General features: G+C 39.5%; 2 protein-coding genes across 6 annotated transcripts; one reads left to right on the top strand and one right to left on the bottom strand.

The window, feature by feature from the left end:
• The first annotated feature begins 2,872 nt into the window (after positions 1–2,872).
• thap4 (THAP domain containing 4) lies at positions 2,873–9,167 on the top strand. The gene is made up of 5 exons (XM_088336895.1): positions 2,873–3,023; positions 4,751–4,904; positions 4,978–5,087; positions 7,070–7,173; positions 7,256–9,167. The coding sequence occupies exons 1-5, from the start codon at positions 2,999–3,001 to the stop codon at positions 7,370–7,372; spliced, it is 510 nt and encodes a 169-aa protein (XP_088193021.1). The 5' UTR covers positions 2,873–2,998; the 3' UTR covers positions 7,373–9,167.
• LOC148374471 (bcl-2-related ovarian killer protein-like) lies at positions 9,083–27,588 on the bottom strand. Of its 5 annotated transcripts, none has more exons than XM_088336875.1 (6): positions 27,334–27,588; positions 25,684–25,761; positions 25,509–25,596; positions 21,701–21,829; positions 14,169–14,332; positions 9,083–9,806 (listed from the first exon to the last, which is right to left on the bottom strand). In XM_088336875.1, the coding sequence occupies exons 2-6, from the start codon at positions 25,729–25,731 to the stop codon at positions 9,681–9,683; spliced, it is 555 nt and encodes a 184-aa protein (XP_088193001.1). In that variant the 5' UTR covers positions 25,732–25,761; positions 27,334–27,588; the 3' UTR covers positions 9,083–9,680. The 5 variants fall into 5 exon arrangements, with proteins under 5 accessions (XP_088193001.1, XP_088192993.1, XP_088193011.1 ...); XM_088336867.1 differs by having other exon boundaries at positions 27,066–27,588; XM_088336885.1 differs by having other exon boundaries at positions 9,083–9,689; positions 9,786–9,806; positions 25,509–25,761; positions 27,066–27,588.
• Positions 27,589–27,867: the final 279 nt, after the last annotated feature.

The raw sequence follows: 27,867 nt of genomic DNA on the forward strand, positions 1-27,867 counted from the left end.
TGTTAGTATGTCACAAAAAACTGCAAATGAAAAGTTTAAGGATTATTCTCTTTAGCGCAGTGGTGCGCTCGACAGAGAGGGGAGCGTGCTGTGTGTGCATAGCTCCGCTCACTCCTACCGCTTACCCAATCAAATTGTTCTGTGTGCTCGGCTAGTGTTTTGGAGTAATAACAGTGTATTTCTGTAAGTTTATATCTATAAGTATCTTAACAGTCCTCTTAAATTGTTTAAAAAGCTTCCATGTAAAGGATTCTTTAGCGATGTACAGCGAAAACAGAGTCTGTTGGTGTGACACCTTGAAATTGTGGGCAAGACTCTCGCCTTTATATACTGGGCAGTACAGTTCTCACAACCAGCTTTGCTTTGGCTATGCACGCACCATTTTCGGCTTCGAGAATTGGATCTCTACAGAGTAAATTTGCACAAGGAGCTTTTTATCTCCGAGCTACATGTACTAATGTAATGGCTCGCCAGGAATAGGTTCCCTCTACTGTACAAATATGGGGTTTTGTTTTGTTTTGTTATGTTTTTAACCACAAAAAGATTTTACCCTGCAAAGTTCATCTGGACTGTGGTATATTCTTTTCTGAGTTATGTAATGTCACTACTTGGGCTTCACCTGTTATCATGGAACTGTAACATTGAATATATTATATATATACAGGGAGTGCAGAATTATTAGGCAAATGAGTATTTTGACCACATCATCCTCTTTATGCATGTTGTCTTACTCCAAGCTGTATAGGCTCGAAAGCCTACTACCAATTAAGCATATCAGGTGATGTGCATCTCTGTAATGAGAAGGGGTGTGGTCTAATGACATCAACACCCTATATCAGGTGTGCATAATTATTAGGCAACTTCCTTTCCTTTGGCAAAATGGGTCAGAAGAGGGACTTGACAGGCTCTGAAAAGTCAAAAATAGTGAGATATCTTGCAGAGGGATGCAGCACTCTTAAAATTGCCAAGCTTCTGAAGCGTGATCATCGAACAATCAAGCGTTACATTCAAAATAGTCAACAGGGTCGCAGGAAGCGTGTAGAAAAACCAAGGCGCAAAATAACTGCCCGTGAACTGAGAAAAGTCAAGCGTACAACTGCCAAGATGCCACTTGCCACCAGTTTTGCCATATTTCAGAGCTGCAACATCACTGGAGTGCCCAAAAGCACAAGGTGTGCAATACTCAGAGACATGGCCAAGGTAAGAAAGGCTGAAAAACGACCACCACTGAACAAGACACACAAGCTGAAACGTCAAGACTGGGCCAAGAAAAATCTCAAGACGGATTTTTCTAAGGTTTTATGGACTGATGAAATGAGAGTGAGTCTTGATGGGCCAGATGGATGGGCCCGTGGCTGGATCGGTAAAGGGCAGAGAGCTCCAGTCCGCCTCAGACGCCAGCAAGGTGGAGGTGGGGTACTGGTATGGGCTGGTATCATCAAAGATGAGCTTGTGGGGCCTTTTCGAGTTGAGGATGGACTCAAGCTCAACTCCCAGTCCTACTGCCAGTTTCTGGAAGACACCTTCTTCAAGCAGTGGTACAGGAAGAAGTCCGCATCCTTCAAGAAAAACATGATTTTCATGCAGGACAACGCTCCATCACACGCATCCAAGTACTCCACAGCGTGGCTGGCAAGAAAGGGTCTAAAAGAAGAAAAACTAATGACATGGCCTCCTTGTTCACCTGATCTCAACCCCATAGAGAACCTGTGGTCCCTCATCAAATGTGAGATTTACAAGGAGGGAAAACAGTACACCTCTCTGAACAGTGTCTGGGAGGCTGTGGTTGCTGCTGCACGCAATGTTGATCGTGAACAGATCAAAGCACTGACAGAATCCATGGATGGCAGGCTTTTGAGTGTCCTTGCAAAGAAAGGTGGCTATATTGGTCACTGATTTGTTTTTGTTTTGTTTTTGAATGTCAGAAATGTATATTTGTGAATGTTGAGCTGTTATATTGGTTTCCCTGATGAAAATAAATAATTGAAATGGGTATACATTTGTTTTTTGTTGAGTTGCCTAATAATTATGCACAGTAATAGTCACCTGCACACACAGATATCCTCCTAAAATAGCTAAAACTAAAAAAGCCCCACTCCAGCTTTGATATTAATGAGACTTTTGGGTTCATTAAGAACATGGTTGTTGTTCAATAATAAAATTAATCCTCAAAAATACAACTTGCCTAATAATTCTGCACTCCCTGCACTCCCTGTATAATATATATATATATATATATATATATATATATATATATATATATGTTTTTTTGAGGGTTTTTTTAAGTTAATTCATTCTTCAAGTTCTTTGTCATTGAACTTCACAATTTGGGGTTTTTCCTTTTCCATATCACTGAATTTTCACATCATATTGATATTTATATCATTAATACAATTAACGTAATACTGGACTGATGCAGAGTGAGGCATGCACTTCTCTTGCCTCATGGAAGAGGGCCGTAGTGAGACCAAGGATTCTGATTTGGAGCACACCAAGGCCACATATAACAGAAATTAGTGATAGTATTAGCAAGCTAACGGAAACTCAAGCTATCCAGTATTTTTTTTTCCTTACTGCATGTTTTTTTCATAATGGAGCATTACCCATCCATTGATACTTTTATTCAAAAGGAACAGCACATAGACTTAATGTATAAGTTAAGAGAAGACAACAAAACGTGTTTTCCATGCTACAATTTGTATATCGCTTTCTTGATCGCCCAATCAATTGATGAGTAAGATGTAGGTTAATTTATTTCTAGTCTGACAGTGCCTCGTCAGACACAACCCTCACTGCAAAGTATATCTGCAAAAATGTTCCGTTTGGAAAAATGCATCGTCAACAATTTGCAAGGCAGATCAACTACATTTCCCAGAGTTCCCCTGCATACTGCGTCATAGGCGTGTGTCAGGCAAAGTCACCAGTGCGTTTGCTGTTAAAATTATTGTCAGCGTGTTTTGTTCGTTAATTTTAATCTTATCTTTAATTAACGCAAAATATGTCTTGTTCTGCACTTCAATCAGGTAGGAGGTTTGGTTCTTTATTATGAATGCAAATAATGAAGGATATTGTGAGTGCCGTTTGTGAGCCTTCGGAAAAATGTGTTGTGCTTCCTGGTTCATTGCGTCTATTTTAGGCTTTATTTGTTTTTATTCTTAATTCGTCAAACAAAAACCTGCGTTGAAGATGCAGAAGAAGCTTAACTGCTCGGAAAAAAATCAACTATTTGATGTGGCATTCCCCTTGATGAAATTTAAGTTTGTCTTACACGCTCGACCTACAGTAACTGCAATGTCATTTTAAATTCACTTGGCGTCCATCGGCTTGTTTAAAGGGTAAACATTTTTTTATTTGTGCGGTAAAATGAACATTTAGAGTAGCCTCATCTGTCAGGTCAGAGCAATCTGTCCTCTTTTTCTTCTTCGGAATGTTGAATAATGAGGGCGTCGTCATCTGCTAGACAAGAAGCAAATGGAAATGAGTTCCTTTAAGCGCAATGGTTCGCAAACTTTGGCATGCTGGTGCCCCCATGGCGCCCCCCTTGGCTCCCCAGTGTATTTTTAGCGTTTAATAATAATAATAATAATAATAATAATTTCCTTGTATTGTCATTCTGTGTAACAATGTACACAGAACGAAATGTCGATTGCACCTGACCCGTTGTAGCGAGCCGATGCAGCCGCAGCCAACAGAGGGCGCCGCCGACCACTTTTTAAGTCTTAGGAATGACTCGGCCGGGGCGCGAACCACCGACCTCCCAGTCTCAAACTCGAACAGTAACAATTGTGGTTGACCAAAACTCCATCACTCACGACAAAACCGCAGTGCTTTGCGGTTTCACAACCGCACTACGTTTAAACTACTGAGTTCGACTTCGGCCTGCCCCCCATACCCCCCCCCCCCGTTTTTTTCTTAGATTTTACTATATTTATATCATGCTTTTCTATGCAGATAACAAAAATTATACTTAATATCAGTTTAAGGATCTTCCAAAGGGAACAACTGGTGTTTTACTACGTTGTCAGCATTATTATTTATTTATTTATTTCATTATATTTTGGGATAGTGAGAAAACGTGTTTTTGTAGTGCAGTGGATAGTACATTCGCCTAACACATGAAAGGTTCCAGGTTTGAGACCGGGTGGAAACATTTGTTGTCCTGCAGGGAGATGGGAGCCACTATGCTGTACTTGCCTGAAGTATGAAAATAAGAAATAAAATATACACAATCGCGTGCAATATTTTTACTTTAGTTGATTCATTTTTTTTATTCTTGTGCCTTTCAATCTAAAACAGCTTCAGCCAAAAAACACATACTGTATATCCGTGTAAATATACTTGAGCAGATAGAGTACAAAAAGAAAAACAAAGTAATCTGCTGCCACCTACTGATCGTTACGGTTACTTGTCTGATCATTGGAAGAAAGCAAAGACGCGTCACAATTGCATGTTTTTTTTGTGTAAAAAATAAAATGTCCTGCAGCACACGAGGCAAGACAAAACAAGATCTCACGGCACATTAGTCTTCCTTGGCACACTGTTTGAAAAACACTAACTTATTTATTGAGAGGAAACTAACACCGGTAGTTTTATGGCACAGATATACAGTATCCTGAAACCAAATGAATGGGCTTGACAAATCCACGTGAATAATAGATAAAAAAATGTAAATAAGACAATTAAACCTGCCTTGACTAATGGATATTGACTGTGTTTCTCAACACCCCCCCCCAATAATTTATTGGGTTAGTGGAGATGAACCCTTCTATCCTACCACTGGACTGGCTTCTGGGAACCTGGCAGTCAGAAGAACCAGGAGAGGGTTGCTTCCCCACCATCAAACCATTCCGCTACATGGAGACGCTCGAGTTCAACCATATCGGACAGCCCGTCATCAACTTTGCGTGCGTTATCGCGTGGGCATGACCCGCTAGAGCCATTTATGGCTAACGTATTTCTCTTTTGGTATTTCTCTAGATTCAACGCCTTCCACGTAGATTCCAAGAAGCCACTGCACCGTGAGTGCGGCTTCATTCGGATGCAGCCGGGAACCAATAAGGTGGCTCTTGTTGTGGCACAGAACTCTGGTATAATGTTTTGTACACTTTATTAGGATAACCTTGGCCACCGGAGACTAATAGTATGACACAGATTAGAGTGAATGGGGCAAGACTGATAAAACATACATGATATCCTATGCAATTGTGTGAAAGTGCGGTGATAAAAATGGCAATTTTGTTAGCTCACCATAAAGATTTTTGAGCAGAGCACTTAAGGTTTTGTTGACTCAGCATTTTTCACAGAAAGACATTTCATTCACCCAGTCCAGAACAACATTAAATATCAACACCATTGTTTACATGCAGTCAGGTGGGGAACCCTAGATGGGAAAACTGGCCAAAAATGGTGACTTGACATCTTTGGTTTTGCTGACACTCTCACAGTCCAGAACAACTTTGGCCAGGATCACAATCTTACACAAGTAATCCGGGAGGTCACTTTAGAGCAGGGTTGTCAAACTCATTTTAACTAGGGGGCCACACGAATGAACAAACCCTCTCTTGGGGGCCGCACTAGCAGATTAGAGAGAGAGAAAAAAAGAGAGAAAGAAATAAAAGAAAGAGAGTGAGATAAAAGTGGAGAGAGTGGGACAAAGAAAAAGAGAATAAGAGAGAGAGAGATAGAGCGTGACAAACAAAAAAGATAAAAAGAGAAATAGTTAGAGAGGGGGAAAGAAAGAGAGAGAAAACAAAATCCTAAGCGAAATAGAAAGAGAGAAGGAGAGAGGGGGGAAAGCAAGAGAGAAAAGGAAAAAAGGAGAGAGAGGAAAAGAAAGTAAAAAGACACAGAGAAAGGGACAAATAAGAACAAAGAAAGAGAAAAAGACAGAGAATGAAAGAGAGAGAGAAAGTGAGAGAGAAAAATAAAAGTACGCCATTTGTGAGAGGAACCTAGCTTTAGCACCATCAAGCGGATATATTTCAATCTGCAGCTTGTTTTTCTCTTGCGCTTCTCTGAGCGTTGTCCCGTGGGCCGGATTCAATCCCTTAGCAGGCCTGATCCGGCCTGCGGGCCGCCTGTTTGACACCCCTGCTTTAGAGGTTAAAATGCCCAAAACAACTGACTAAGAGCTTTTGGTTTTGCTGAGTCATCAGTTTTTCTAGAGAGACATTTCTCTCTACCAACCCAGAACAACGCTCAGCACCATGTCTTGCGGACAGTTATTTGGGTTGACTTATTATATTTGAAAAAATGCCCAAAAATGTAAAGTCACACTTTCGGTTAAGCTGACTCAGCATTTATTTCCAGAAAGACATTCCACTCTCCCAGGCCAGAACGACATTGAATTTCATCACCATATTTCACAGGTAGTCAAGTAGGTTACCTCAGATGTGAAATTTGCCAAAAAACATCACTCTGCATTTTTGCTTTTGCTGACATAGCAGCTTTACATGAAAGACATTCCAATTCCTCAGTTCAGAACCTATTTGGCCAGGACCACAATATTTTACAAGCTATAAGGTCGGTCACTTTTTGAGGTGAATGAGGGAAATCTCATCTCATCTCATCAGCTGCACCGCTTATCCTCAGTAGGGTCGCGGGGGGTGCTGGAGCCCATCCCAGCAATCATCGGGCAGTGGTTGCCAGCTAATCGCAGGGTACACAGGGGACAGACAACTCGCTCGCTCATTCACACCTAGGGACAATTTGGACCGGCCAATCCACCTGAAATGCATGTCTTTGGAATGTGGGAAGAAACCGGAGTGCCCGGAGGAAACCCACGCAAGCACGGGGAGAACATACAAACTCCGCACAGTAAGTCCGGTAGCTGGATTTGAACCCAAACAGGAGGTTCCCGAGACCTTAGAACTGTGCCGCACACGCGCTAACCACTGCGCCGCCGTGCTGCCCGTGAATGAGGGAAATGCCACCCAAAAATGCTCTATTGGCTCACAGCGAGTCTAGTTTAGTATATGTTAGCATTACGCTATCAATCATTCACAAGTCAAAGTTCTGGTACTTGTGTTATATTTAGTGTGACAGTAAACATCAGCTTTCTCTCTGGCAGGTGTGGTGGATATTGAGGAAGGGGATCTTACTGGCCAGCAGATAATCCTGCACAGCCACTCCATCGCAAGAATCTCATTTGCCAAGGAGCCTCATGTGAAGGAGGTATTAAAACATGACATTTCCAGAGATCCCTTATGTATTTTAGTCGTTAACCAAGCTTTCCCTTCGTCTTTTTATCCCGCAGATATCGCGATCATTCAATCTGCGTCCAGATGGGAGGCTGGAGCAAAGAGTTTCCATGGCAACAGCCAGCCAGCCTCTGATGGAGCACTTGCGCGTCACTTATGTCCGCTCTTCTTAAAGCTCAGAAAAGTTGAACGATTAAGCGGGAGTACTGTTTATGGTGTGGGGTACATTTTTGACATTTGAGGTTATTATATCATGTCTGAGACAAAATGTCTCATTATTTAAAATGGCTACTGAGATCTTGAGAACGTTTACAGAAACGATTACCGTAATTTCCGCACTATAAGGCATGCTAAATTATACACCTCCAAAAAAAATTCTTTTGTCATACATTTTTCATACGGTAGGCGCACAGGACTATAAGGCGCATGGAAATAAAACTACAGGAAGAGCTAATGTAGTTATTTGTGTGCACATTTTATATATTTACGATACATGTCAGTGCAATGCTTGATCAATCGAAACAATACATGCAACGGGATTCCCAGTGGTGAAAGCGCTAAAACCTAACCGCAGGTGATACAGAATAGATATCACCACGGGGCATTCAATTTTATCTCATTATCACTCTCTTTTTAATCACAGTGCCAGAAACAAATGTGAGAAAATGGAGGACACAAACTTGTCCTGAAAGAAAGAATTTTTCTATATACCCGAGCCTTATCCTCCTAGTGGGAGTCAAGAACACACTCGTATTCTTGCATCTTTCCGGGAGATTAATACTGTGGAGGGGATTCCCAGCCCCCTCGCTCAATGCAACCGATGTGTCGCAACGCCTGTCGTTGGCAGCCATTAGGGGACAAAACCACCCTATTCCAACCCCTAATGCCGAGCGCCAAGCAGGGAGGCAACGGGTACCAATGTTTCGGGTATGACTCGGCCGAGGCATGAACCAATGACTTCGCAGTCTCGGGGTGAGCGGCGTACTTCCAAGGCCACTGAGCTGAAAAGAATATACACAAAAAAGCACGGGGAAGGAAACAACTCTGGTGTATCTAATGATGAAATATCCTCTAACATTTGCATCTGGCACTGCCAAGTGTGATAAGATCAGGCGATGGTGTAATTGTAATTCTGTGCAGTTTTTGGAGACATTTTTGTGATTAAAGGCTATACAAATAAATGTGACTTGACTTAATGAGATAAATTGGAATGCCCTATCACCCCCGCTACCTGGGTTCGATTCCCATTGCATTTAATGTTTTTCGAGTGATCAATCATTGCACCCCGTGTAGTATTTCCCACGGATAAAAAAATTATGCATTTCCCATTTTATCCACATATAAGGTGGACTGAATTCTAAGGCGCACTTTTTGTTTTTATGTGCACCTTATAGTCTGGAAAATACAGTAAGTTGCACTAATGTATGTAGTACGTGGGAATGTTATATGGCTATTGGAAAGCGTTTGCTTATGCATTAGTTTGTGACCAGCCAAGTGATTTGTTTTAGGTTCACTGGAGATAAGCAGTTGTATTGTTGAAACAAGTCTGTATAGCAGATCAATAATAGGTGGTGTTGCCATGGTGATTTGGAAGGGGCTGAATCACGTGTTTTAAGACTCAGCACTTTATTTTCAGAGTCTGTCATTAGCATCAAGTGTTTCTGTCATCTTAAGTATAAAGTGTATGTTGTGGTTGTTAGACAATATTTTGAAATGAATAAGGAACAATGTAATGTCACTGTGCTTATATCTTTAATTCAGACAGAAATCTCCCTTGTCTACTAATGATATTCAAGACTATATAAAAAGGTACTTTTTTTTTCCCCCGCTGATTTTTTTTTACAGTGAGCTGTTACAAAATAAGGACATGCACTTTCGGAAAATGGATGGCACATAATTCTATTACGTTTTTGACAATTACTTCCATTTTTCTTTCCAATAATAATGAATAAATAAATGTTTGCAAAATCGTGTCATTTACTGCAAAATACAAACATACATTACATTTTCAAACCAAAAAAGCACCAAGCATGCAACACAATCGCTCAAAACAGAATTATCTTGCACCCGTTGACTTTAATCGTTTCAAAAATAAAATCATAAATAACCTATATACAGTTTTAAAAGGAAATAGCATCAACACTTGGGCCAGCATAGTCCTCTTTAGCCCCCAAACAATGGTGATTGGATCTGCATTTTTTGATGAAAAAGGACCCAAAAGTGTTCACATAACACTATCCACCAAAAGCGGGACATCACCAACTTGCAGCCCCTTACCCGTGCATTATCTTGAAAAATGACTTTGGATGAAGCCCAATCCCATGCGATGGAAGAGAAGCCGCTGAGGAAACATTTGGTGATGGGCATCCGGCAGCGGTCCAGCCTCAGTCCTGACGGCTTGTGCAAGAATTGTTTCGGACCCTTGCCAAGATTATTTGTCGTTGCGTGTAGTCAGGTGGAGATCTAGGATTCTGATGGCGATCACGCTTCCTTCATGATATAAACGTACATGGACGTGAGAAAGTATCGCAGGGAATCCAGTGCAGATGACAACCAGCGGTGTTCAGGGAAAAGGTCTTTCCTCACCACGAAGTTGGACAGTTCCACCTGCAGGAGGCGCAAGAGAGTCCTTTAGCAGGAGCACAAACTTTACATGTGTTAGAATATTGTTAGAATGTGTTCTTTTTCTACAGTTTTTCAATGAGAAAACGTTAATCGAATAAACCTTTATCGGAGTTCAAAGAAGGTATGCGGGCTCCACTTTTTGTAAAAATGCTTCCCTTGCTACTGAGACAAAAACGAATGCTGTTCAAGTACATTGAATCACATTAAACTGGATGTGCCTGAATGAATCAATCTCAAATTATTTTCATTAGCAGTTCTATCTTCTATTCACACACTTTTTACTCCTCCCACTCCATAAACCCCTTTTCTAATTCCTCAATACAACAAAAGGGACAGTGTGTAATAGTGCCTCCTTGTGTTACAAAATACTTTCAGTATAAAAAAGAAAACATTGATTTTAATACTAGGCAAAAATACATGGCCCATCATACCAATGTTAATTTCAATAAAAAAAAAATTCTAGGTTGAGAATTGTGTACCGCATTTTCCGCACTATAAGGCGCACCTAAAAGCCTTTATTTTTTTCAAAAGTTGACAATGCCCCTTATTTATGGATCAATATTAAGTCGCAAAGTCTAACTAACTTGCAGCCGCCGACTAGATTTTGCCCCGAACGCCAAGTAGTCCACGGTGTATGCTGGGATTTATTTACCGGCGTTTCATTGGCTAACCAATGTGTCAATCATCATTTGAATCGATCACTATTGGCTAAAGTTATTAGGAGGTCAAGGGGCGGATCCTTTTTATCATTTACAGGCTGGCATAGGCTTAAGCGGCAAAACAAAGCCTGCAATTGGCCGAAAAAGATGAATGTGTATAGCACGTAGTTGACGGCATACAGAAAGCACTTTTTACTATTCTGTATTTGTAAATATTTTATTCTCCTGGATTTACTACACTCACGGATATAAGAGGACCATGGCTGCACATTATTATTGAACACAACGACTTCGGTGAGCTACTCCGGCTATATATTTTCCCTGTATGTTGTTTCAGACTGAACTCGATGTTTCTGTGATAAGCGGTGCAGATAATGGATGGAATGGAGTGTTTATTTTTAAATTAAACTCAATTCCAAGTGTTTATTGTCATATGCACAGTAAAGTTGCGAGCGAAAAAGAAAATACAAACTAAGGAATGGTTGGCATTTCTTGAATCCCAAGACTTTAACCTTCCGAATGATATTTGGAAAGATGCATTTGAGTGACATTGTACAGACACCACATCCGCACGTGTTCTCGACACGTATTTGCGTCTTTGCAAGCTTTGGGAATGTTAAGGGGGTAATAAGTTTGACTGAACTATCTGACTGTTTTGTCCACGTTCCCATTGTAGCGCCTTATAATATGGTGCATCTTATGTATGTCAAATATTGGACCAAAAACTATTTTTTCGGGGCGGCAGGAGGTAGAGCGCTCGTCTTGGGATCAAGGTATCCCAGTTCAAATCCCGGCTCGTCCGTGTTACATGTCGAAGTGTCCTTGGGTAAGACACTGAACCCCTAATACCCCCAATAAGCAGGTTAGCGCCTTACATGGCTGCATGGCCGCTATTGGGAAATGTGGAGCACATTGTAAAGCGCTTTGGGAAGTCATTGACTTGAAAAGCGCTATAGAAATACCAGCTCGGTAGCCTAGATGGTAGGGTGCCTGCTCCGAGACAGGGAGGTCGCTGGTTCAAGCCTCGGCCGAGTCATACCTAAGACTTACAACATTGGTACCCATTGCCTGCTTGGCGCTCGGCATTAAGGGTTGGAATTGGGGGGTTTGGTCACCTAATGACTCTCAACACAGCAGTTGGGTCTAAAAACCCGGCGACGAGACACGTTGATAGCTTCGCGTGACAAAATGATTTCCGGTAGATATCATGTTGATGGTTGATACTGGCTGAATAATAATAATAAATAAAATGATAAAAACCCGGTGCGCCTTATAGTGCGGAAAATACGGTATTTCTTTTATACAGTGGGATCCCCACTTAGTCCGCCACCATGTTTGTCAGGCATCCTGTCGCCATGCTGTGCCCAGTGGCACTGGCCCTCGCTCGTACCAGACAATACAGTGCCATCTGTTGGTCAAATATTAAACATTCGAGCTTTGAAGTGAGTCATTTCTAGATGTTTACATTGCAATGTTTTGTTTTGTTTTTTAATTTACTGTACTTTTGAATGAACTTACTGTTGTTGTGCTGTACAGTAATCCCCTCGTTTTTCACAGGGTTGCATTCCAGAAACGTCCCGCAAGAGACCAAATCCACCAAGTAAAAACCTTTATTTATTTATTAAATACTAAAGAACAAACTCATTTTGCAGGCACAAGTGTTTTTTTGACAAATGAAAGTACTGTATTTTAAAAAAATATATTTTTTTTTATAAATAACCTCTGTATTGTCAAATTTTATTCAAAAAAACGTCTTGCCATTTCATTGCACAAATGTATTGATTAAAGCCCCAGAGTTTAATATTTTACCACTTGATGGCTCTGTTTTTGAATAATGCAAACGAAAACCATTGCCAAGAGCACAGCATATCAGCAAGATGCCAGACAAACATGGCAGCAAATTCTAGGTACGGAGGGCATGCAAAAGAAGTCTAATTTTCCGACCTACGATCTTTATAATAAAAATTAAGATAGGTATGAGTTTTCTAATCAATGTCTCTTTTCTTTACTCGATGAAAGTCTTTTGTACCACTAGGAGGCACTAAAAATTACACACTGTCTCAAGGACTTCAGTGACTTGAAAAACGCTATATCAATGCAGACCATTTACCATTTACTTCGTCGTCATTATGTGGATGTTATGGGTAACTGCATTTACTTTCCGGTCGGCAAATCAAAAAATTCTTATGGGCACCAAAAACAAACCGATGTCTGGAGCCGAAAAAATTGAGAGCACAGGGGAGAGATTTAGAACTGCAAAAGGAATTTTCTTATCCTCTCTGGTTTCCCTGCAATTTCCAAATTCATTGATGCCTCCTTTCCTTATTTTGGGCATGTTCTAAAGTTTGAACTTAACAGTAAACTTTTTCAGCAATGGAAGGAGTCCAATATGTTGCATTATCGTGGTAGTAGTATTTAGGAAAAGTGTACCGTATTTATATTAAAAAGTGTACGGAATTCGGAACTTTGTTACCCTGTGCCGCCTTGGGGTTAGAAATAACTATCTACACCCGAGGTATTATGACCATGGAATGTCCACGGCTTTGCAGTGATATAACCACTCAAAATGTCCTTAACAATGTGTACATATGTTTGTTTTTTATTTAATGCTCTTCGTAGTGTTTTTTTATGCTTTTATCTTTGATTACTTATCGCAACCTCAGTCAACTCATTCCTGGTGCCTGTGCAAGTATGTGCATTTCTTGGATGCACTTGAATGAACTTTTTCCTCATATTTTTTGGGGTGGTGTTTGGAATTAACTAGAAGCAGGTCTTGTTTTTACTTTCACCATTTTGATGCTACATTAATAAATATAATGTTAAAAAAAACTACAGGGATGAGCATGATGCACTCTCCAGCACACCCCCCTGCCCCTATTCATCGTACGTGTTACGCCCTGAACAGCTCTGAATAGACATAAAAGCAGATAGGAGCGTGGAAAATAAAGCATAAGGGCTCTTTGAACTCAGCTGGTCATTGTAAACACTTATTTAATTCAGAAAATATTCAACTTTTTAGGACACCTCAAACGACATCCTTTAAAATCTAACATTAAAAATTTTAAATCAATTCTGAAATAGACATGGAGCCAGGGAAAGGATTTAAGAATACGAGAGATTTGCACAGGTATCCTGGTGTTGGTTTAAAGACGAGCATCACCTGCATTGAGACGCCAACACAAAGTGCATTGCAATAATCTAACCTTGAACTTAGTAAGGCATGTATAGCTTTCTTTAGGTCTGGACGGCTTAAAAACAATTGAGCTTTTACTAGAAGACGCAACTGAAAGTAGCTCGTCTTGACAACATTGTTGATATGTTTGTCAAACCTGAGGAGACTGTCAAAAGTCATACCCAGGTTTCTTGGCAGACAAGGTGCCAAGGCCGGCAAGGTATTCCTAAACACCATATATTGAGTTTTGTCTTTGTTTAAATAAAGAAAATTAGTCCAACCATTGTTTAATAACAACGATGGAATCAAACAAAGCACATTGATCGTTACTATTGTCTTTTATTTATTGTTTGTTTTTACTTGTTTCTCTGTTATTAATGTAAAGCACTTTGGTACACTGAAAGGATTGTTGTAAAGGACTGTATAAATAATTGGAGCATATGCTCAGTACTAAAAATTCCGCAAAATAAACTCCTGAAATGTACGAGAAAGAAAGCATCGGTGTCAACGTACCCATCCTCCACGTCGTTTGAGCCACTGGGCCAGGTACTTGCGTACAAACTGGCCCAGACTGTCCACGATGATGTTGACTGTGCTGGCGTGTCCTTGCCTGACGCAGTCGAGGGCCAAGCCGCCAGCCACTGCGTACATGGACACTACCTTGCCCCACGTGATGCCTGCGAAGCCCAAATCTTATATTAATGTCATACAGTGGAATGTATTCCACCTTCTCAAACATGATCTATTCAGTTCTATGAAATAGACGTGTATGCTTTAGTCATCTGACGGTAATTATAAGACAGCAATCCCTTGCTTTGTCGCGGTTCACTTATAGCGGTTTCGCTACTTAGCGGGCTTTAATCATGCATTGTTCTCGGAATTCTGATAGGCAAAACAGCCCCCAGACCTCTTTTCTGCCTGTACGTCAATATCTTAGTCTGAGTTAGTTTCAATTTTAAGTTTCTCTGAAAGCAATATAGTCAACACACTCTGGAATGATAAAAGCATGGCAGCGGCTGGGGCAAAATGCAGAGGAAGATGCTTTCTACTGCCAACAAAGTTGGAATTTTCAACTTGTTAAACTTGCTCTGGAGCCACGTGCGGGTCTTTGGCTCCCCCTAGTGGCTCTCTGACAGTTTTAAAAATGTTCGATAATTTAGAAATATATGGTTTCTGTAGGACAAAACATTCTTAAGGTTTTCCCAAAAATATAAGTAGATTCGGTGTGTGTTTGCTTTTTATAAGGCTTCAATTTTTTTTTGTGGCTCCAGTCATAATTTTGGAGGTATTTTGGGGGTCCAATATGGCTTTTTTTGGTCTAATATGGCCTCTTTGGGTTGCCGACAGGAAGGTAAATGCAGTTTTCCATTATGTCCTGATGATGACAACAAAGTGTAGAGTAAAATTGAATCATGCCATACAATACAGTTTAAATAATAATCAATTAATAATGATGTTATTTTACATGAAGGAGTAGTAAAATTTACAGTGGAACCTCGGTTTTCGAACGCCTCTCAGTTCGAACAAATCGGAGTCCGACCAAAAATTTCCAGAAATTCTTGCTTCGCTGTTCGGTCAAAAAAATCGGAGTTCGAACGCCAGTAATGCGTAAATGCGTACTTTAGGGTGCGATGCTGAGCGGCGTACGGGTGTAGATGGCTCTTTTCGTGACCAACTGTTATGCTTTGTTTTGCTTTTAATATAGATGTACCAAGTGTTTTAGCCCCTAATTATGCCTGTGAAGAAAGTTAGTGCAAGCAGCAAAGTTGCTACAGGTGAAAAAAAGAAAAGTAGTGCGTACAACTATTGCATTTAAGAAAGAAATGAAAGCAAAATATGAAGGAGGTGTGCGAGTGTCTGGTCTTGCTAGGGAATACCCCACCGTCCACCTGCGCCTTCTGCTGACCACCACAAAAGTAAGAAATCCTATGCATAATTCTTTTCTTTGTCCTTTTATTTTTTATTTTTACACGTTCATGTTAGCGTAATCTTTCGTACGGAAGATTACGATAATGCGAACATACGATTTGCCTGGGTTAGCATTCTGGCAAAACATTCAGGGTGTTGGAACGGAGCCCCCTTTCCAATGAACCGCTCACCACTTGTTGTGGAGACCCGGTTGCTAAATGACTTGTAAACGACCTGATTTTTTTATTTTCAAACGTTCATGTTAGCCTAATCTTTCGTACTGAAGATTACGATATCGCGAACATACGATTAGCCTGGGTTAGCTTTATGTTTACGTGAAACATTCAAGGTAAACATTCAGGGTGTTGGAACGGGTTAAAACGATTTACATTATTTCTAATGGGAAAAATGATTTCGGTGATCGAACAAATCGGTTTTCGAACAGGGTTCTGGAACGGATTATGGTCGAGAGCAGAGGTTCCACTGTATTTTAAATATCATTCAATCATATTTAGTTACATTATACTTTTGTGGCCCTCAAAGAAGTATGACACCCATGATCTGAGGGAACCACACTGCTACTAATAAGCTCCACATAAGCGTTTGTATGAAATTTGCATTGCTGGCTAGCAGAGGTACGCAGACTGAGCACAGCAAAGCTTTGCGCGTTATTAAAAATTATTATCCTGTGTCGGATCTCCATAGCGGTTGCCAAGTGTTCTGTGCACATGAATAAAAATGCAGCCCAAACTGGACTTTGTGCTGGTAATCATCCCGTATAACATGTTCACAGAATGGAGCTGATAAGAGTGTTTTAAAGGTACATTGTGTAATATTTGACCAGTAGATGGCACTGTATTGTCTAATGTGAATGAAAACCAGTGCCAAATAAGCAAGTTTTTTTGAGAATTTCCCTACGGGGATGAATGAAGTATCTATCTAGTGTAGCAGCAAGATGCCAGACAAACATGGCGGCAACTAATATGTATGGATCCCACTATGAAAAAGAAACATTATTCTAATCAATGGTTTTTTTTGTACCTATAGCAATGCACTAAATATTTCACACTGTCCCTTTGAGACTGACAATAGTACAGCAGAGTAAACTAGGTTGACTGCAACTTACAGAATATTGACTGGTTATTGTCAGCAGCCGAAGAGATGGCAGAATTTAAATGACATTAGCCTCCTTATTCAGGCTGCGCTTATATCATCTGACCCACAACGTTATCTCTAAACGGGACAACGTCCCAAAGCCAAGCAAGCTTAGACGAGATAAGCGTCCGCGGAAAGTGTCTAAGCTAACTGAAGACGGACGAGAATAGAAGAGGGATTGACAGGATAAAGCAGACTGGGCGAAAAGAAGATAGCAGCCTAGGCATGAAAGCGCAGGCCTGTTTTGGAATATATGGCTAAGAGTCCTGTAATAATTCTTATATTCCAATGTTTCATGTAAATCATGGCTGCCCATACTTTATTCTATGAAGGCCGCATAACCTTTTCCTTCTCAGATGAGGTCAGTTGGTAACAGAAAAATGTGACGATTGCCTAAATGTATACAATTATTCTTTTCCAGAAAGCCACAATCAAATAAACCATCCGAATTCTTCACAGAACAAATGCCAGGAAATGAATAGTGACACTATTTTTCAAATAAATAAAAAACAAATGACACTCTAAGTTCTTCACAGAAAAAAAGGTCCACCATGGAACATGAAATTTCTGTGTTCCGTACAGTCTTAACAGGTCCAAGTTCAGCTCGGTCATCAGAGCACTGACTACGAGTGATATAGATGACTTTCGAAAAGGCCGATTTTATCTCACTATTTTTAGTCATGGTACCAGAGATTGGTAATTTCATTGTCCATTTCACATGATACAATCACGAAAATTTCTATTCTATGCTTAGCATTGTAAGTGACAAATTTATTGGTATTGTAACATGTGAAATTCACAAAAAAACATTCGTCCCTGGTACCGTTACAACAAAAAACAGCCACCCAGACTCTGAGTTATTTTTTAGTTAAGAAAATGCGCATTATAAATCAAAATTGACAGTTATATTGTTAAGGGGGTCGGACAAAATGTCGAGGCTAACCGTACTCGGCCCGTGGGCTACCATTTGGGGTCGATTGATGTAAATGAACTTTGCAATATAAATTTTCAAACTTTATTTTGTACATGTAGTTATAAATTAACAATTGGCTTCACTCTGACTTGTTCTTGATCATAGCACCTTGGAGAATTTGCACAGTCAGTGAAACTAATCAATGTACTTTGGGGAACACGATCATCCCTTCTGCGGAGCTCCAACTCGTGACAAGCAAGATACTATGTTATGAAACCAACCCAGAACAAATCATGTGTAAGAGTGTTTCTTTTCTATTTTTATCCACATGTCCAAAGCTCCCTAAAGTTTGGAGAGTTTGCCAAAGGAATCCCAGGCTTTCGAAACGTTGCATCCATCCGTGCATTTATCTCCCAAAAAGGCAAAGGAGTGTACATGCATGCCCAAAGTTTCCTGGCATACTGACAAGGTCAACGCACCCGGACTAGGGATATTTTTGCTGGAACTCTTGATCAAATATGCAGATCTGTGTGAAGTTTTATAACTTAGACAATCATGTGGAGAGTGTGATTCAATATGACAAAAACACAACTCTCCCAAGAAATAGAGAATGGTTTCATGGCGTATATGCAGATTTGCGTGCACAAACAAGTAGGCAAATGTACACCAACTCTATTAAAACGGGCTGTGTGTATTATTTAGCGCCTCATAGTGATAAAAAAAAACTTCATATTATAATAAACCTAGATTGATTTAAAAATTAAGCAAAAACACATGGACTATCATATCAACATCCATCCATTATCTGCACCGCTTATCCTCAGTAGGGTCGCGGGGGTGCTGGAGCCTATCTCAGCCATCCTCGGGCAGCAAGCAGGAGACACCCTGAACTGGTTGCCAGCCAGTCGCAGGGCACACAGGGACAGACAACATTCGCTCATTCACACTTAGGGACAATTTGGATCGGCCAATTAATCTGACATGCATGTTTTTGGAGGAAACCCACGCAAGCACGGGGAGAACATGCACCTCTCATGACCTCTTTGCCGCGGATGTGCTAACCACTCAGCCGCCGTGCCGCTTCATATGAACATTCTCTTTTTAAACACTTGTAGGTCAAGAAAATTGTATTCATTTTACATATAATTTGCCTCCCTTAGAGGGAGCTGACATCTTTGTCAACCATCTTGCTGCTACGGGTACCCAATAGCCAATAACAGTGAAAGGGTGGGCATCAACAGTTGGAGAAATGCTGCTGAATTTTTTTTCATTTTGAGTCTTTGTATTATTCCTTCTGCTTGTTTATCACTCGTTTTTGGTTGCACTACACAATACGGTGACATCGAGTTGTCAGATAATACACACTTACTCTTAAATTATAATTTAATAAGAATAAACTAAAGATAAATTAAACCAAAAGCTACACCGTTTAATTTTGAGATTTTTCCCATTCATGTTCTATTCTGAATTTAAACAGTATACACCAAACCTAAAAATGCTGCCTGTTTCGAGAAAATACTTTTTTTATAAAATAGTATGATTTTAATTTGCAACCTCTCTTCAAAATATAAAATTGGATTGAAGTTATTCTTTGAATTTATCTAAAATGAACAGTGTTCCCTTGCTGTATTGCGGTTTACTGATTGCAGTTTGTTGATTTTAATGATTTCGATAGATAGATAGATACTTTATTCATCCCCGCAGGGAAATTCACATTCACAACTTTAGTATTTTATCTGCAGCAGACAACACACAGCAAATGCCATCACGGGGATGGAGGGCTGTGCTTGTGTGTGTGTGTGTGTGTGTGAGTTGGGTGGGCGTGACTGTGTGTGCAACTGTGATAGGCTGGTGTATGTTGTCAGTCAAACAGCTGGGTGGGTGGGCACATAAGTAAACGTGTTGTAAACGTGTCAACCCCCCCCCCACTCCCTTCGCAGACACACACAAAAAAAAACAATCAGTAGAGCATGGCTACAGCTATTAGGTTACATTGAAAATATATTATTCAATTAAATCAGACTCTGAGGAACGTCAGAAGGGCAAAAAGAATTACTGATCACCAGCTCCTTGGATTGTTATTGGGGCCGGGAAAAGACTAATGCGGTGTCGGGAGAGAAAGCAATAGCGGTGCTGCAGGTACCAGCAATCCTTGCATCAATACTCATTTCTTAGTGCCCTGTTTAGGTGTAGCATGTACCTAAACTCCTGGGCACGACCCATGGCTGGCCATGACGTTTCATAGGACAATGGAATACAAACTAAATCCAACTACTGTTAATCACAAGGGTAGAAGAAATGCAATGGCAAAGCGAAGCCACCAGAGAGCAGTGTTGGCGTTATTTTTAGTCAGACTTGTTGAAAAAAATGGAAACAATTTCAAGCATTTACAAGCAATTCCACCAAAATAGAAGCGCTTTCCAATCCTTAAAACACAACATTAAAATTTGAGAATTTTCAATGATTTCAAGCACTCGTACGAATCCTGATATCTTCAGATGTGAGCTAATGGATCATTTTACGGTTTTAGTTTGAGGTTTCATATAGATAAAAAAACATGTCACATAAATGCATAAATCATTTTTCCTGAAAATTGCAGACTGAAAACCTGACTTTGAAAATATGAATGCGGTATTTGTTTTCTGCAACAAACAGATCTACGTGCTTTATGTGGCTTAGGATGCACATGTACGGGTGCGGCCTCTATGAAAAGTGCATTTTTGAGGCCAATGCTGGAAGGCAGCTCAGGACTTCCAATTTGGGTTGGGCTCAACACGTCAAGACAAGACGTGCACGATCAAAAGACGTGCATGCAAACCTTTAAAACACTGAATAGAAGCTCGACGCTACAGCATTTTATCAAACAAGTCTTCTAGTTAATGAGATCCGATCTGCAACCTCAGTGGAAATGTTTAAATCTAAACTTAAAACTCACTTCTACTCCATTGCATATGAATAATAACCTACTCTTCTTGTCGGCTGAAAAATAGTCTGTGTAACATAGTGTACTAATCTGTGAAGCCCTTAGAGACTTATTGTGATTAAGGGCTATACAAATAAAAATGACTTGACTTGACTTAAAACTATTGTTTATAACTGAGCAATTGCAATACTATATTAGTGTTGTGATGCATCATTTGTGTGCTAGTTGGAACACAATATAATCAGTAATCTTTTCTAGATTAAAGTCATAACATCAGCATGATTTTTGGAAATTTCTTTTTGTAAATCAATATTCTGTGGCACCAAAAATATGACCATCCAAGATTTTTTATTTTGGCGAGAAAAAACAAACTAAGACTTGAGATTAAAGTCTTGAAAAAGTTAGGTTTTTGTATTTCTTTTTCATATTTCAAAAAAAGAAAAAGGTTGAATATTTTTTTAGGATAAAATTGTAATTCAAAAAAAGGAAACAAAAGCACCGTGGTTTGAAGCAGTTAAATGTAGTACAGCACAGTCTTTGTGGTATAATTTTCATACATAAGGCGCAACAAACTATAAGTGCATGAAATTGCTATTGCTTTTATCAGTGTATAACCATTGGGCTGACAGGAATCAAACCCCCAGATTGCAGCAGTGAGAGTGCCAGCACCCCTTGACTTGAGATCTCCAATGCCAATTAATATCAAAGCGTCTTTCATACTGTATCAGACACCTACTCTGCATTCTACTACATCTCGCTGAGGAGAATTAGTGTCCTGCGACTTTGTGGTGCTGCTGAAGCCATGTATCTATCCCTTTCTCTCTCTGGTTTGCTCTATCACTCGGCCAGTCGGGGCTTTGATGAAATACCCCCACCCCCAAAAAAAACCCATCAACTAATTTCAAATACGTACTGGGTTTCAATTTGCTCTCTCTTGCTCTCTCAGTCTGCAAGGCTTTGATCATATCATGTGCACTTTAACATTTCTGGCCAAAGTGGGGTTTTTAGGTGCGCCTTGTGGTTCAGAAAATACCGTATTTTCAAATTCATTTTGATCTCAAGATATTGGACTTTATTTTGGGGTTTTTGGTAAGTAAGATGTGTATGATTTTGATATTACCACATGTTGCAATGCCGTTTAGGTACCTGTGGAGAAGATCTCTGTGGCGACGCCGATGAAGGCGTCCGAAACCATGGTCTCTATGGCGACAGAAATGTTGAGCTGGCGGGCCACATTCCGATACAGGCTGGGAAGGATGCGCTCCAACTCGTCACCTTGGCAACCAGCACAAAACATCAGATCGCTAACCCTTCACGCTGCTAATTTAGTATACATTTTTCCCACTCCATCAATTAAAACGGGTTACAGTTTTTAAAGTTCCCAGGACACCAATACCTCATAAGGATATGCGTTTGAGAAAATAGATGGATAAAAATAGATGGGTACTCATGGTCCAAAATAATATGAACTACAAGTATATTTTGGAAAACAAGATTAAAAACAATATTGGTAGGAGGAGTGTTCTTACATTGTATATATTTAAGGAACATTTCTTTTTCAGGACTTTGGACTAAAAAGACAATTTATGAGGAACCAAGACAACTTTGGCTTGGCTTTAGCAGTTTTGGACAGAGGCTAGTATAATGTGAAGATCGTACTCGTCAAATGTATTCGAAAGAAAATGTGTTACGTAGACAGAATTTCTTGAATTTCAGACTTAATTTAAAACACTATATTGACTTTTTCATATTTAAAAATGATTCATTGGAAAAAAGTGTTTTATAATTACTCGGTTGAAGTTTTTGATTTACAAATAAAAAACAAGTATTCTTAAAATGCCAAATTCCTACATATTTATCTAAATCAGGCATAGTCAAAACTGCGGCCCGTTTATTAATCTGCTTAAGTACTATTATCAAAAAAATGTTGTCGTTGTTTTGGTGCGGTCCAGATCCGGTTCGGTCCCATCCGCCAGAAACATTAACAGATGCCACTCTTGTCCTAAGTGTCTCTTCGTATATGCCGTCCATAAAAAATATATTTTTCATGATGCATTAATGTGTACTGCCCTCAAGGCCAACAATTAAATAGCTGAATATGTTTTTCTGTAATTCCTATTTTTTATTATGTTGTTGTAGTATTTATCAAGATATTTATCAAATTTCACACAATGAAAATAAAACACATCCGAGCTTATCTCTATTGCATTTTGATGGCATATTATTGCATTTAGTTAATAAAAGGGAACAACCTAATAAAATATTTTGCTTCAATTTTGTTTTGTGTTTAAAAGATAACTTTGTAAAAATAATCAATTTATAAAAAGATAACCTAATATGTGACATGTACATGTCTACATGTAAATTTATTCATTAAAAAATTGGATACCTCTACAACTTTTTTACCTCATTTAATGCCAAGGTATTTTAGACTATATGCAGGAATAAAAAACATTTTCAGTCAAATCACCATTTTTCCCCTAGTCACGCCCCTCTACCAAATTTTATTAAACCAATAAAGCCCGCAACTCAAAAATGTTCCCCCTTCTGGGTTTGAAATCTAAATCAAGGGTCTGAAACCTTTTTGACTCAAAGAGCCATGAAAGCAAATCAACAAATATACCATTTAAAATATGTCACCCTCCTGCAGCTACTTAAGATCAGTGAGGCTCATTATGACCAGCATTCCGGTTGTAAATAATGGTTTTGAATGTTTTGTCAAATATCCCAAAATATTACAAATGAAAAGGATACGGATATATATAGGTGAGTGCACTATGTGTCCAGTGATTGGCCCAACCATTCACACACACTAATTAAATTGCTATGGGTGCTTGGATGGTGATTTGGGGTCTTTGGTTTGTTCTGTGGGTTTTTGACATCAATTGTTTCAATACTTAACATGCATTCTTTAATGAGCTTCCATATACAGAATTCCATAGAGACGTACAGCCAACACGAGGTCTGTTGGTCTAAAACTATGACTATAGTAGTTGAAACTCTGCCCTTTATATTCTGGACCAAACCATGAGCTTATGGCTTCGCATATACTAAAAGTGGCAAGATACAGATAAATTATCATGGCCTTCATTTAATATTTGAGCCAGATGTAATCATGAAAAAAAGCCATACCTGGCTCAGGAGCAATACGTTCTTGAATCCTAATGTAAATATTGATAAAAGTGGTGGAATAAAAAAAAAATGTGCTTGCTTTGTTTGTTTTGACAGGTTATTGGAAAGATATCATGTTAAAAACTACTTTTTAGTTACCCGGTCTTCCATCTGACATAAGCTCTTACAAAAGTCAATTCCATTGAAGTTGGGAAAAAGTTTAAAATGTCAGTAAAATTAGAATAGAATGACTTGCAAACCTTTTCTAACCCATATTTAAATGAATACACCACAAAGACAAGATTATCCATGTTCAAACTCATAAACTTTATTTCCATAAGCAAATAATGATAAACTTAGAATTTTATAATTGCAACAAGTGCCAAAGTAGTTGGGAAAGGGGCTTCTTCACCATTGTGTTACATCACCTTTCCTTTTAATAACACTCAATAAACGTTTAGGAAGTGAGGAGACTAGTTGTTGAATCGTTGATAGTGGAATCCTTTCCCATTCTTGCTTTATGTACAGCTTCAGCTGTTCAACAGTCCGGGGTCTCCTTTGTCTTATTCTGCGCTTTATAATGCGCCACACATTTTCAATGGGAGACAGGTCAGGACTGCAGGCAGGCCAGTCAAGCACCCGCACCCTCTTACTACGAAGCCACGCTGTCGTGAGACGTGCAGTGTGTGGCTTGGCATTATCCTGCTGGAAGAAGCAAGGGCGCCCATGGTAAAGATTCTGTTTGGATGGCAACATACTTTGTTCCAAAACCTGAATGTACTTTTCTGCATTAATGGTGCCTTCACAGATGTGCAGGTTACCCATTCCTTGGCCACTCATGCACCCCCATACCATCACAGATGCTGGCTTTTGCACTTTGCGTGCATAACAGTCTGGGTGGTTCTGTTCTTCTTTGGACCGGAGGACACGACGTCCACAATTTCCAAACACAATTTGGAAAACTGACTCATCAGACCACAGAACACTTTTCCACTTTGTATCAGTCCATTTTAGATGGGCTCGGGCCCAGAGAACCCTGCGGCGTTTCTGGATGTTGTTGATGAATGGCTTACGCTTTGCAACATAAAGTTTTAACCCACACTTACGGATATAGCGTCGAACTGTATTGACTGACAGTGGTTTTCCAAAGTGTTCCTGAGCCCATGTGGTGATGTCCTTTACACATTGATGTCGGTTCTTAATGCAGTACCGCTTGAGGGCTCGGAGGTCACGGGCATTCAATAATGGTTTACGGCCATGCCGTTTACGCACAGTGATTTCTCCAGATTCCCTGAACCTTTTCACAATATTATGGACTGTAGATGATGATATCCCTAAATTCCTTGCAATTGTACTTTGAGGAATGTTGTTTTTAAACTGTTCAACAATTTGCTCACGCAGTTGTTCACAAAGAGGTGAACCTCGCCCCATCCTTGCATGTGAATGACTTAGCTTGTTCGGGTCTCCCTTTTTTATACCCAGTAACAACTCTCACCTGTTGCTAATTCATCTGTTCACCTGCAAATAGTTGGTTGATTTCCATTCATCCACTTTCTGAGTAGTTATTGACACCTGTCCCAACTATTTTGGCACGTGTTGCTGTCATCAAATTACAGAGTTGATGATTTTCTCCCAAAACAATAAAGTTTATGAGTGAAGACAATAAATATGTTGTCTTTGCTGTGCATTCATTTAAATATGGGTTGAAAAGAATTTGCAATTTACTTGGATCAATTTTTATTTGCAATTAACACACTTTCCCAACTTCATTGGAATTGAGTTTTGTAAATACGTCGCAGTAAACATGCAATATTTGGTAGCGGGAACGTCCCGGCAGTCTTACCAAGGCATAGCAGCACAAAGGAGACCTCAGCCAGGGCGCCACCGCAATGAGACAGGTTTATCTCACTTTTGGACCATGTCAATCCGTTCTGGTTGAGTCGGGACAAGATAAAGTCCCGGCACAAGGACTTGGCCTGGGACACCAACTGTTTATTGCTCAGTGATCGGTCGAATACCTCCATGACCTCAGCGGCGAACGCCGTCGACTTGCGAAGAACCTCCATCCTCTCCCTCAGGAATCAAGATCAAATCAGCTTCCAAAAGTAAAAGAAGGGAAATGTATTTTACAATCACTGATGAGTTAAGAATGCCGCCTTACTTTGAATCATTTTGGAAAACCTCAAACGTCACACCCCAGTATTTATTTTTAGCTGAAGAATATGACCAGCATCTTACATAAGAATAGCCCGTAGGCGTTATCATTGTGCGGGCATCAGCAAGATACAGCTGCTTCTCTGACATTATGCAACCGCCACATTTGACCGCCAAATTGGTCATTATTGAGTTAAAAGTAACGGCAAAGATTGATTATACTACCTGAAAAAAAGCATTAGATTGTATTAATGTAAACACAAAATAAGAAATACAAACTTAAAGTAAAAGTACGTTTACAAGTCTAATTTTTAAATGATTCAATAACGCAATTTTATTAATGGAAATTCTAAACAAATCCATTTATTGCATTAATAAATACGTATAGCTATAGAGTACAAAAATAGATCAAATATATCAAGACAAAAAAAATGTAATTAGATGTATCTAGAACATAGATGTAATCAAAAATATTAACCGTAAATTTAAAAAAAAAACGCAGCAATAAGAAGTGTTCAAAGGAATAGTATGTATTGCTTAACCAGTAGATGTTACTCTATTGTGTAGTCTATACACTGTAGTGCAACAAAAAATGAGTGCTAAAGAGCAAAAGGAAGAATACAAACTACGGAGACTCGAATGACAAAAAATCCCCATTGAATTTCTTATGCTATTGCTCAGCCTTTTCGAGGTTTTTGGTACCCATACGCAGCAAGACGGCAGAAAATTGTGTGAGCTTGCATGCGAAATACCTGCAACCTTCTCAACCTAAAAAAAAGGCCTATCTTTATGCTTGTTAAGATGATAGTTCGCGTTTTTTTACTTTTTATTTTAATTATTATTATGTTTGTTTGTATTTAAGCTTTTATTTCTACTAAGAGTTTTAAAAATAAAAAGAAACTGATAAAAGCCAAAGATATGATTAACTGCACATTACAAAAACACAATACAAGTACTGTAGATAAAAATGAATAATCCTAAAATTTTTGTAGTATAAATAACTCAAGCAGTTGTTCATAATGCACAAGATCTCCTGTGTAAACATTTATGCGGGAAACCCCGAGGAAAACAATGACGTGCAGAAAAACAAGAAAGGCAACACGAGAACTACATTAAAATAAACATATCAACGATTTAAACAATAAAATGACACACAAAAACTGTAAACATTCGCAATATGCATGGGAAGTCGGTCTGCATTTAAGAAGCTTGTTGCATACGACAAAGGTCCATTTAACAGTCTTACCTTGCACAGAACATAACCTTTTGCACGTCCTTCCTCAACCTGAACCGGAATTTGGTCCAACAAGCCTCAACTTCAAGAAAATGTGAAAACTCTGTCATAAACAACCAGCAAGTTGCCTTCCTGCAGTTGTTTCTATTTGTCTAGAATTCATTACAGCACAGTAGAGCCAAATAACTTCCGCATACAAATAACAAGAAAAGGGAAAGATGACAAAGGAAAAGAAAGTCGGAAAAACAATAGGACGCGTCGTCATACACTCCACCAGTACCTGTTAGTTCACCTGGGTGCGCTCCATTTACTGACGGGAAACCGCCGGAATAACCAGTCGGGTGGCCCGCCCACAAGCGAACACGTCCTCAATGTTTTAGTTACGTTTTTAATTAATTTCATTTAAAAATACATTTAATGGTTAAAAAAAACATTCTAATCTACTTGAGTAAAAAAAAAACGTAACTATCTGAATACGTTTATGTTTGTTCATGGTTTACTTACGTAACCACATGCTGCTGGCGGATATTCCTAATATGGCCCGAGCAAAGTTTTAATCCTCCTCGGTCAAGTGGCCAAATATATTTCGTGCGGCGCGATGAGTCAGCACGTAGATTGCTACAATCACACGATTGAAGCCTTTATTTTTTGCATAACCCGGGGTGAGTAGGGTTACTTTAACTGGATTACTTTCAATTACTTTTGGATTACTCCAATACCAAATATGCTAATAAAAGACAAAAGAAACTTAATATGAATAAAATTACTAAATTTTGTGCAGGCTTGGGGAGTAACTGAATACATGGAACGGCAA

This window comes from Urocampus carinirostris, chromosome 1 (genome assembly GCF_059441175.1).
Source record: "Urocampus carinirostris isolate Australia breed hairy pipefish chromosome 1, RoL_Ucar_1.0, whole genome shotgun sequence".
In the NCBI taxonomy this organism is placed as follows: Eukaryota; Metazoa; Chordata; class Actinopteri; order Syngnathiformes; family Syngnathidae; genus Urocampus; species Urocampus carinirostris.